This window comes from Myxocyprinus asiaticus, chromosome 16, assembly GCF_019703515.2.
Source record: "Myxocyprinus asiaticus isolate MX2 ecotype Aquarium Trade chromosome 16, UBuf_Myxa_2, whole genome shotgun sequence".
Taxonomy (NCBI): Eukaryota; Metazoa; Chordata; class Actinopteri; order Cypriniformes; family Catostomidae; genus Myxocyprinus; species Myxocyprinus asiaticus.
This window is the reverse complement of record NC_059359.1, coordinates 24,335,508-24,347,466: the sequence shown is the minus strand read 5'-3', so window position 1 is coordinate 24,347,466 and position 11,959 is coordinate 24,335,508. Positions and strand designations below refer to the sequence as shown.

Sequence of the window (11,959 nt, the reverse complement as noted above, 5' to 3'; positions counted from 1 at the left end):
CTTGTCACAATATAAATACAGCTGCGCACTTTTATCTTCAGAGACGCTTTCACAAAAGGATGTAATATAGCAGTCATCACCCAAGAAAAACACTTAATCTCTTTAAGAACTTTGAATTTTATTTAGTTTTCTTACTTGCCACTGGTTTTCGTATCTTGAAAATGCCATTTCTTGGACAGGACTGGCGGTCACCTGGTCAAAGCTGGGTAAAAACCGAGGATGGTTGGAAAAAAACGACGAAGAATGAGAACGAGACTAATAACAATCTTTCAGAACGGAAGAGGTCAGTGTTTTATATATCAACATGTCTGTTTCAAGTCTTTAAAATTGTATGTTTCTCTGTCGAACACTAACAGCATCATCAAACAAATGGTGAAGCTCAGAAAACGCGATATTACTCCGTTCCTATCAAACACCTCTCTGCAACGTTTACGAAAAAGAATGAAAATGTGACCATAAAGGATAGTGAAATGATTGATAATAGTGATAATTGTGTATGTATGTATGTGTGTGTCTGTACGTATGTGTATAATTATTTTTTATTATTATCTATGTCATGCTGCAGTTTTTGTATTGTTGTACACTGGAAGCTCCTGTCACCAAGACAAATTCCTTGCATGTGTAAGCATACTTGGCAATAAAGCTCATAAAGCTCATAAAGCTCAAGCTCATAATCATTTTAAATAATAATAATAATAATAATAATAATAATAATAATAATAATAATAATAATAATTTAAACATGGGAAAATAGGATTCTGCCTAATAAAACCTAAAAATAACCATTAGATAATTTTTTTTATTTTTTTTAAACCTAAGAACATTCCTAGAAAGTTATGAGTTGGTTCCCATAAAAAAAAACAAATGGGAACCATACACTAACGTTAGAGGAACGTTCTGTGACAATACATACGCAACTAAGAGGGATGATGTGGATGCGGATCTCATATTACAACACTTCAGTAAATAGTTGTCGTATGTCTTTGTGTTTACTCCTCATCTGTTAACCAAATTTCTATTAATATAACGATAGTGGGATATAGGTCATATGCTCAGCGTTTCCAGAAGTGTCACAGTAGATTCAGGCCAGAAATGTGTGAAAAATACAGCTTATTAGAATACTAAACATGTATATTGTTTGATCTGTGCCACTATTTCTGTATAAGCACGGTGATAAGATTGTGATAAACGTAAACAATAAAGAAATAGTCTGTAGCAATCACATATTTAATGAGTTCAACTCTACTTTCAGCTACTGCAAGGAAGAACATGACAAGGAGAATTTGATCCTCAGCATTAATTACGATGTGGCTGTAAAGAAGCGAAAGAAGGACTTACTGAACAACAACACCAAGATTCCTTGTAAGCATGTGGCTGTCTTTGCCAAATTCAAAATATGAACACACTGTTGATAGGTTACAGTATGTTGTAAAACACTTTTTGTTTAATTATTGCAGACTTTCACAGAGATAAATGGATTTATGTCCACAAAGGGAGTACCAAAGAGGTAAGGCCAGTAAATGATCTAAAGAGGCTTCTATTGTATGTGAATAAAATGTCAGACAAGTGGTCAACTAACACTTTTTTGATCACTTCACACAGCGTCATGGATATTGTACACTGGGAGAAGCATTTAATCGCTTGGACTTCTGTAGTGCCATCAAGGACACCAGGCGATTCAACTATGTTGTAAGGGTGAGTTTTACCCCCGTCTACTAATAGCATGGAAGGCAGGGCAAACAGTGACAAAAGCCATGTTCTGTTTCTAAAGAAATAAGGATTAACTCCTGGGCTCGGGGTGTGCAGCAATGTCTTCATCCTTATCATCGCACACCAGACAAGAGGGCCTCTAGGGCACTTTTGGGGCAGATTCACGGGCACCATGCTTGTATGCCTGTTTGTTTGATTTTTGTTTTAACCATGTTTCTTGTAATGGAAAACCAAGAGAGTAAACAGTCTGAAGCAGTTAAAGGGATAGTTCTCCAGAAAATAAAATTTATATCATAATTTAGTCACCCTCATTTTGTTCCAAACCATTATGACTTCCATGGGACACAAAGGAGATGTTAGGCAGAATACTAGCCTCAGTCACCATTCACTTTCATCGCATCTTTTTTTCATACAATTCAAAATGAGTGCTGACTGAGACTAACATTCTGCCTAACATGTCCTTTTGTGTCCAATGGAAAAAAAACTGATTTTAACAACATGTTAATGATGACAGACTTTACATTTTTTGATTGAACTATCCCTTTAATATCTCTTGAACTTAGAAAGTTCCATCTCTTAGGGCAGAATAGGCTGTTAGGTTTAAGTTCATTAAGTTAGTTGTTGTGCTTCTTGATTTACTTGTTCTAGTGATGACAGCAAAGGTCATTGGCTGAGAGCAGATAAACATAAGTTGGTGTGATGTTAAGGTCACTGTCATGCAGTGTCCTAACAGACAGCTGAGCTGAGAAAGGAGGACTGCAGCTTACAAAACCAGAACGGAAAGTCAAATGACTTGGGTGCCTATTAACCCCCCCTTTCTCTTTATCTGTCTGCATTGTGACCCTGAATTCTGATCTCATCACTTGACACCACTGTGGTTTAGAGTCAACTATGACGAGCTTAAGGTGCTAAAGAATTGGCTCATTAACCCCTGCAATGACTTTAGATGACAGGTAAACTCAAGGTCAAGTGAACTATATTTATTTACTTGTACAGAACTAAATTCACTTTGATTTCACTGCATTGTATCTATTTTCATTTGTTTTATGCTTTAATTTTTCTAGAAATTTCCAGGTTTGGCACAAGCACTGTTGAGACACAGTAGTATCAGGTTTATCTTCAAGTTTGTCTCTTGGTTGTCTGGCCTTGTGCTGGAGTTGCGTTAGAGCTCAGTTACAGATATCAAATTAAGCAGGCATGTTCAAAAACAGGCCCTTAAAGTACCACTCAATTAAGACAGCTACAACCATTTCATATCAGTATGAAAAGTCAGTATCGATATCTGCATAGATTTACTTTAGGCCATAACTTTTTTTCATCAAATTACATGACATGCCAATAATGTATCCAATGAATTGCAATTAATAACATATATTTGCCAAGAAATTCCTCCACATAACAATAATTCAATATATAATGATTCATTATATTTTAATAATTCTAAATATAATATATATTGTAAATATATTTCAAATAATGAAAATGCATTACATTATTGTGACAGATGACAATCGTTTTAATTATTTTTTAATTTTTTAATGGATGTCTATGGAGGAGGTGCTTCGCCTGTCCGCTCTTCTTCAACATGTTTTACACTAAACAGTCATTTTGGAATGAACTGTGTGTGGAGTTTACTATGATAAAATTGCTGTTTTATAGGAGAAGACACTGACAATTTTGAGACAGGAAGGTGTCAGTTTACGACTCCCCATTTATTTGTATGATATAAGTAAATGGTGACTTAAGGCCCAAGTATAATTCGTTTTTCTGCATTTTGGATCGAGAAAGTCTGGGCCGCATGCGGACAGTCCGCACAGACTGCGTAGTGTATACTTTGGCCTTTACTGGCAGAACAAGCCAGTTGACCTTTATGCTCTTTCCTATGGTAAAAGCGTGGAGGTTTGTTGTCTGTACTTTCGTGTCTGTATGTGTTGTCTGTACGCACATTGCCTAGACAGCTGGAGTTTCACTTACTGCCCCGTGCTGAAAACAGATGGTACTTCAAGATTTAATAGCTCCAATGATAGGAATATACCTTATTCCTAATGCTCACATGTTTCTGGGTCGAGTGCGGGTCAGTGTTGCTCCATGATGTGAATTGTGATGCTCTTACATACCTGTCAGAATATGATGACAGAATATTAACTTTTGGGTGAATTATCCCTGTATGGTATTGTTCATTAAAAGTAGTGCATTCTGTTGTATTCAGTTCAGATATGACGTAATGGATACCTAATTATGTCTGAACTGTTGGATCAACAAAAATGCTAAAACAGACAAAAGCCAGAGTGCATGTGTGAGGGTATAGAGCATCCCATTTCTGAGTCTTTGTCTTTGCCAAGGCTGGAAAGCATGGAATATAACGGTCTGTAAGTAATACTGGAACACAGAGCCTGACCTCTTAAATTTATGTCTAACATTTCAGCTGCTGGAGCTGATTGCCAAGTCCCAACTGCCTTCTCTCAGCGGTGTGGCACAAAAAAATTACATGAACATTCTGGAAAGAGTAGTACAAAAAGGTAAGCTCTCTTAACTTTCTCTCTCTGCTATCTCATTTTTTCCTTATCTCACATATTCACTAACACAGTCTCATATCATACATTTACAAAACTATGCACCAATATAAAACATCAACATTATATTTTTACATGCATTATAACTTTTATTGAAATTCTGATTTGGTTAATAAGACGACAGGCAAATATCTGTCACAACAGAATAGGTGTTTATTTTTTTTTTTGCCTGCGTTCGCTCATTACAAAATTAGTTTGGTGACCTTAAACAGTAGCTGAATGGAAATGTAATTATTGCCTGCAGTGGAAAGAGCAACAAGCCTCTGAGAGCAAACAGAATCCTCAGGCATATTGTAAACCAAAAGTAACCCAAAACTAAACAAAAGTCCAGGCTGTTATGGGAAACTAAATAGCACACTTGAACGTCATTGCTCACTGGTATGATTGGGCTTTTAATAATCCCTTAACATTTAATTCCACATTGTTAATATGCCTTTCACTCTTCCTTATTCTTCAGTAAAGTTTTTGACATAACTTTGATTTTAATGTTGTAGTCTGTTGTCTTTACATAACAGAAAGTTATTCTGTGGATTATTAAATCATTTGGCAAGAACATAAGTGTCCTGTGACAAACACCAGATCCCATCAACACAAATGTTGTTGTGTGTCCTTGATTCCTTTTATAAACTGTGAACGCGCTGCACTGTCTCATTGCTTTCTCAGTACTAGAGAATCAGCAGAATGTCCGACCAATCAAAGAACTGCTGCAGACACTATATGCATCATTGTGCAGTCTAGTTCAGGATATGGGCAAGTCAGTCCTGGTAGGCAACATCAACATCTGGGTTTATCGCATGGAGAACATAATGCAGTGGCAACAACAGCTTGACAACATTCAGATCAACAGGGTGAGTGTAACAGCCCCAGATGCAGAAAAGAGTCAGTGACCATGTTTACATTAACTTAAACCCATTTATTTCAGGGTTTTTGCAGAACGGCATTTGGAAACATCATGTAAACGAGAATGCCGATTTCCTTACGCTACTTAAGGGATTAAGAGAAAGCGGTTTAACACACCTAGGTCTCTCCCCGAGAACACGGATTATGTGGTCATGTAAATGCATAAGCGTCTTTCTTACAGGATTTTAAAGCGTGTGCTTGTGCGTGAACATAACCGATAACTAATGTCAAAGGATGGAGCCCAACCACAAGTAATCAAAGCGGAAAGAATTCAACATTTCTGAGAATACAGTGGGAAAAGCACATACACCATAAACTATACACATTTATACACCCTAATTTAAAATATCGATGGTCCCTAGAGTTCGTGTATATGCGCTGGTCTAGGGATGTAATGTGTCATCGTTTCACGGTATACCACGGTTTTAAAAAGAGACGGTTATCAAACCATTGACATTTATATTTCACAGTATTGCATTCACTGTGTTACTTGATTTATTATTATTTTTTTTTTTTTAAATCCAAGTAAAGGAATGGAAGTTTCCATGTAAATATAATTTCAATTGAGAGAATCAGCTACATTTACACAGCATCATATAAACTTGAACAAATAAATCTCTAACTTGCGGCATCCCCATGTTTCACTTAACCATCAACTACGCAGCCGTTCAAACGCACCAAAGCATATATGCTCGCACTCAAACAGATAAAAACATCAGTCATACAGATGGTAGAAGCGTTTTAAAGTGGCCAATTCAGAATATTTTGCCTTTACAAAGTACTTTATGCAACCAGTTTAAATATTCTGTCCATCATAACATTATTTTTCTAACAAATTCTACGTTTCATTACACTCATAGTAAAAACATTCTGTCAGTGAACCGGATAATTAATGCACAGCATAGAAATATCAGAAATATTCACATATAGACAGCCTCTAACATTAATGAATGAATAGAATATAAAAGGCATACTGTTTTACTCACAGACTAAAAGCTGTTTATTTGTATACAGCATAGAGTTACAAAGCATAGAGATCTGTATTTCCTGAGGTAATTTAATCTTCATAAAGGAGCACGTCTGACTTTTGAGCAGATGAAGAGAAGTCTGGACCCAGGGCTGGTAGCACCAGCTATATGTAAGTTACAACTTAGCCTAGTTGTGGTGTAAATGGGCACTAAATCACAATTTATGCACTACTAAGTATGAGCGTTGCACCATTAACCTTAGGTAGAACATAACCCTACATATAAACTAAATATTTACAGAAGCCTCCGACCAGGAGTAATGGATGGATAAAAAAAAGCAGACTCATTTAATGACATCAGTGATATCATTTTTTGGTTGACAGGCTTCAGTCCTTTTGACATATATGATGATGTTGGCATTTATACTCATTTACATTTACGGGATAAAACATTATGTAAAAAAAACGTACTACTTCAGCATGAAATCGAATTAACGGTGCACTTTCCTGTGTACGCTGCACGGTGTCAAGTTTCAACATATATGAAATAGATATTAAAATGAATAAATGTCTCTATTTCCAGCCTGTTGTATTAGTATTTATTTATGTCCCTTATTCATTTTAGATACAGTTATTGAATATTGTTATTTACATAGGCTAAATAAACCATTCATGAAATCTTGTTTTATTACATATCGTATTTCAAAGGGGATACAATTTATTATAGCTTAAGTTTATGTGAACAAACAAGGTTTGAACATCAACTGTAACAAGATTAAACTGAAATTCACAGCTGTTTAACAATTCTGTGTACAAATTTCAAGGCTGCATATTGGATAAATACAGGTAAATGTCATATTATTTGATTACGCATTATTAGTTAAGTCTTACCTTAAGAACAGGTGGCGCAACCAAATTAAGCACTGACTTGGTTACAAACTAACTAGTAGTTATAAGCCCTTAGTGTGAACTTTATGTCTCAACTTAAGTGAGACCTTACGCACAGCTGGTGCAACCCTACCCCGGGTCCTAGTGCCTGCCGTAAACTATCTCTGTCAGTGTGACTTGTACAGAGATGCGACATATCTCTGTGTTTTTTTGGGGGGGGTTTTTGTGGGGTTTTTTCTCAATGCGATTTTGACCAGGTGCAACTTATATTCAGGTGCGTCTTTATTTCCGGAAAATACAGTATATCATAAATATTAAACTAATTATAATTTTAGCAAGGCACCTTAATACTGTGATACCTTAATTACCGCTGTATTTTTTGTGAAGGTTATCATACCATGAACATTTCATACCATTACACCCCTACACTACATTACATTACATTACAGTACATTAGGGGAATCCCAGAGTTTTACGTAAGAGGAAAGCCCTACTATTGCAGTGCAATTCCGCTGCAGGTCGCTATAGAAAGTTAAGGAAACAAGCACAGCAACAACTCTTGAATATCGGTAAATAAAGCGAAGCAACCGAGAATGAAAACGCTAATTCTTCGGTGGGTGCCATGTTTGTTATTTACATTGCTGTGGAGAAAGCTGCTTACTGACCGAGCCACATGTCTATGGGAGTAAAGAGTACGCCGCTTTTACATAGCATGTAAACGGGAACGCCACTTTCTCGCAATAAACCACTTTCTCACAAAAAGCTGCTTTCTGGTGTCCATGTAAACGTAGTCATTGACTAACTCAATACTCATGCACACTATACCCCTTCTTAAAGGGAAAGTTCACCCCAAAATGTAAATGGTCATCATTTGTTCATCCTCATGTAGCTTCAAACCCCTATGACTTTTTTTTTTTTTTCCTTCATTGGAATGCTAAAAGAGAAATTTTGCAGGATGTCATACAGGTTTGGAACAACATGAGGGCGAGTAAATAATGTAAACACAAAAGTATTGCTTAAATAAGCAAGCTGTTACCTTGAGTTCAGATCATGAATTTGACCAGAGATATTCTTCTCTTTGCATTTTCCCAGCCCACAAACACGGGTATGACATTCCTTGACCTGCCGGCTAGCTTACAGCTGAATATAATGCACCATCTCTCAGATGGACGAGATCTGGTCAGCCTGGGCCAAGTATGCCCTGGCCTATGTGTTCTGACAGAAGATCGCCTGCTGTGGAAAAAACTCTGCCAGTATCACTTCACAGACAGACAGGTACAAGTTTGTGGCTTTTTCATATGTCAGGTTCTGCTGTTTTTATCTCATGACTAATTCCACTCTTGCTATAATTAGAACAATAAGCAGTCATTGGAATGTCACTGACAATGTATTTATCTCAAATATGCTCATAAATGGCATTATTCCATGTCTTAACACAAAATTTGGATTAATCAACTTTCACAGATTCGCAAGCGTCTCATAGCGACAGAAAAAGGGCATTTGGAATGGAAAAAGATGTACTTCAAGCTTTGCCGGTGCTACCCTCACAAAGAGCAGTACAGTGACACACTACAGTTCTGCATACATTGCCACATCCTCTTCTGGAAGGTGAGACCAAATCAAAGCACAGGAAGTGTTCTGAATTTGAGTCCCTAAATTTGAGCTTTATAGATTTTAAACTTAAGTTAAGCTTTACATATTTATAATTATTATTATGGCAATAATAACAGTTTTTCTTTTTTTCACTTTAGGATACAGACCACCCTTGCACAGCCAATAACCCAGAGAGTTGCTGCAAGCCAGTGTCTCCACAGGGTTTCATCAACCTTTTCAAGTTCTAGGAGGCGCTGCATTGCTGCCATGTATATAGTGTCAATAGTGCAAAAGATTCCTGGATGACTTGAGTGAGGGAATAGATGTTGTATTAGAAGCAGGTGTCATAATGTTAAAACACTTATATCTGAGAAAGTACGTACAGAATGTATGGAAACTAAATGTTCAAGAGAAATATACACAATGTGAAACTATAAAACTATGTTGGGGGAGATGTAAAAAAAAAAAGGCTCAGTTTATTTATAAGGGATCTATTTTTATTTATTTAGCATGAATCTTGTTTACTCAAAGAAAGTTTGAATAATGACTAGAAAAGGATTGTTTAAAGCGATCCTACTTTCATAAAAAGCTTTTATGCTGCCAGGATCCCCTGGTCTCTTATGTGAATGTAATATAGGTTTGATTTTTGGCAACAAAAACATCTGTTGGACTATTGTTTGAATTTAAAATGGCATATTGGTGCTTGTAGCAAGAGAAGTGCATGACGTTTGTTTACCAGAAATGGCCTTAACACTTGTGTGCAATACTTTTCTAAGAGCATTTTTGTTTTCCTTTTTCACTTTTATACATTTTATATTTTCAGTGGTTTGTGTTTAAACGTGTGTCTAAACACAATAAATTAATGATTATATAGTTCTAAAGCATAAAGACTCATCAAAGGTGCCTTACCATTTTGAGTGGTCAAAACCAAAGGCTTGCATGTTTGTCATTCACTTGCAGACAGTGCTATCTGAATAAAACAAGTATCATATTTTCATTAAAATATATGTTGGAATTGATGAATAAAATGATTTGAGATTTTGTTTTTCAAATTCTCACAACTGAATGTTCAACAACTCTTGCATGTTTTGAGTTTTTGATAACAAGAGGTTTCATTTTTGTAACTGGTAACTTCTCTGCATACTATGTCACTTTGGATGTTTAAAATATTCAAGGCTAATGCTCATGAAGAGCTAAATGTCACTGGTCCTGTTGATGAATAAACCAAAAAGACAACTATCACTGCTTGCAAGTCTCTTACTGCCATCTTGTGGGTTTTCAATGATATATTCATAAATGTAGTTTGTGTTATTTAAATTTGTTGAAGTTTAAACAAGAACAAGACAGGTGGAGACTAGATTTATAAATGTGGTTTTAAAATGGTTTAATGTTTAGTTCTTGTAATTCCTGTCCTAATTGACTCTGCTCTAATTGAAGCCCTGACCACTACCAAGAGTTGCAACTCATTGTTTGTATTGAGATGGTAGCCTTTAAAAGTGAGTGTGCCTTTTTATTTTATTTATTTTATTATTTTATCCCCTTTTTCTCCCAATTTGGAATGCCCAATTCTCACTTCTTAGTAGGTCCTCGTGGTGGCGCAGTTACTCACCTCAATCCAGGTGGCAGAGGACAAGTCTCAGTTGCCTCCGCTTCTGAGACCGTCAATCCATGCATCTTATCACGGGGCTCGCTGTGCATGACACTGCAGAGATTCACAGCACGTGGAGGCTCATGCTACTCCGCAATCCACGCACAAATTACCAAGCGCCCCATTGAGAGCAAGAACCACTAATCGCGACCACGAGGAGGATACCCCATGTGACTCTACCCTCCCTAGCAACCGGGCCAATTTGGTTGCTTAGGAGACCTGGCTGGAGTCACTCAGCACACCCTGGATTCGAACTTGCGACTCCAGGGGTGGTAGTCAGCGTCAGTACTCGCTAAGCTATAATAGGCATATTTAACATTTTCATGAATTCACAACATTAAATGTGTGGTTTAAAAATGTTCCGACATTACAGGTGTATGATGTTCATTTTATGATAGATATACAGTATAATGCAGCCTTATAAATGTCAATCCAAGCCGAAAGATTTCCAGAAGTGGCCCAGAGCAAGTGGCCTGATCTGGCCCAGTTGTGTTGCGTCGGAATTGGTCCAGTGCTTTAACGCCATAACTAAAACTCATGTGAGGCAACCGGCTGCAGGTATCACTCAGCCCAGATAATACACCGCAGGCGCCATTAGGCTGCCGAGCTTGGGCCGATTACTACATGCTACCTGGGATCCTTCTATTTTTAAAGTTGCACACAGTATTTTTTTAAAATAGGGTTACTCCTAAAGAAATAAATATCAATTTTGAAATATATGTATAAAATCATGAACACTCACATGAGATGAAGAATCTAGTCATATCAGTAAACTTATAAAAGCTGTTTTATTCTAAGAGGAGAGGGTCCCTTCATGAGGGCTGCCATGTTATGATCACATGACAAGCCAAATCCTACTTGCTTAAAGGGGTACTTCAGCCAAAAATATCTCTCATCATTTACTCACCCAAATGCCATCCCAGATGTGTATGACTTTCTTTCTTCTGCAGAACACAAACAAAGATTTTCAGAAGAATATTTCAACTCTGTAGGTCCATACAACGTAGGTGAATGTTGGCCAGAACTTTGAAGTTCCAAAAAGCACATAAAGGCAGCATAAAAGTAATTAATATGACTCCAGTGGTTAAGACCATATCTTCAGAACCGAGATGATAGGTGTGGGTGAGAAACAGATCAATATTTAAGTCCTTTTTTACTATAAATTCTCCACCCTGCCCAGTAGGTGGTGATATGCATGAATAATGTGAATCGCCAAAAACAAAAGAAGAAGAATGTGGAAGTAAAGTGAAAGTGTAAATTTATAGTAAAAAAGGACTTAAATATTGGTGGAGTTTGGGGGCGGATTCCGATTTGGGATCTGGGATGGTATGAGGGTGAGTAAATGATGAGAGAATTTTCATTTTTGGATGAACTGTCATTTTAATCTCAGTTATTGCCCTTTTATTGAACACTTTCACTTGTGGATTTAATTACTCATAGCTGACTGTCGCTTTTAAATGTTGCTGCATTCAGGCCCCTAGGTGTAAGTCCAAGATGACATACATTAAAAAAAAACACTGAGTGTACCTTTAAATCTGTATCCACTGTTATATTTTAGCGCTTCTTCGTGTGTATTAACACAATGTGTAGCTCTTTGTGTACAAAGCTATTCAGATAATGAATACGCATCAAGGTGACACTTGCTTAAAAGAATGAAATCACTGTTTTCCAAAATGTCTC

General features: G+C 36.8%; 1 protein-coding gene across 1 annotated transcript; it reads left to right on the top strand.

Annotated features, from left to right (window-relative positions):
• Window positions 1-9,864, top strand: LOC127454065 (F-box only protein 32-like). The gene is made up of 9 exons (XM_051721012.1): window positions 1-283; window positions 1,253-1,362; window positions 1,458-1,507; window positions 1,603-1,695; window positions 4,136-4,229; window positions 4,947-5,131; window positions 8,131-8,313; window positions 8,503-8,646; window positions 8,790-9,864. The coding sequence occupies exons 1-9, from the start codon at window positions 162-164 to the stop codon at window positions 8,877-8,879; spliced, it is 1,071 nt and encodes a 356-aa protein (XP_051576972.1). The 5' UTR covers window positions 1-161; the 3' UTR covers window positions 8,880-9,864.
• Window positions 9,865-11,959: the final 2,095 nt, after the last annotated feature.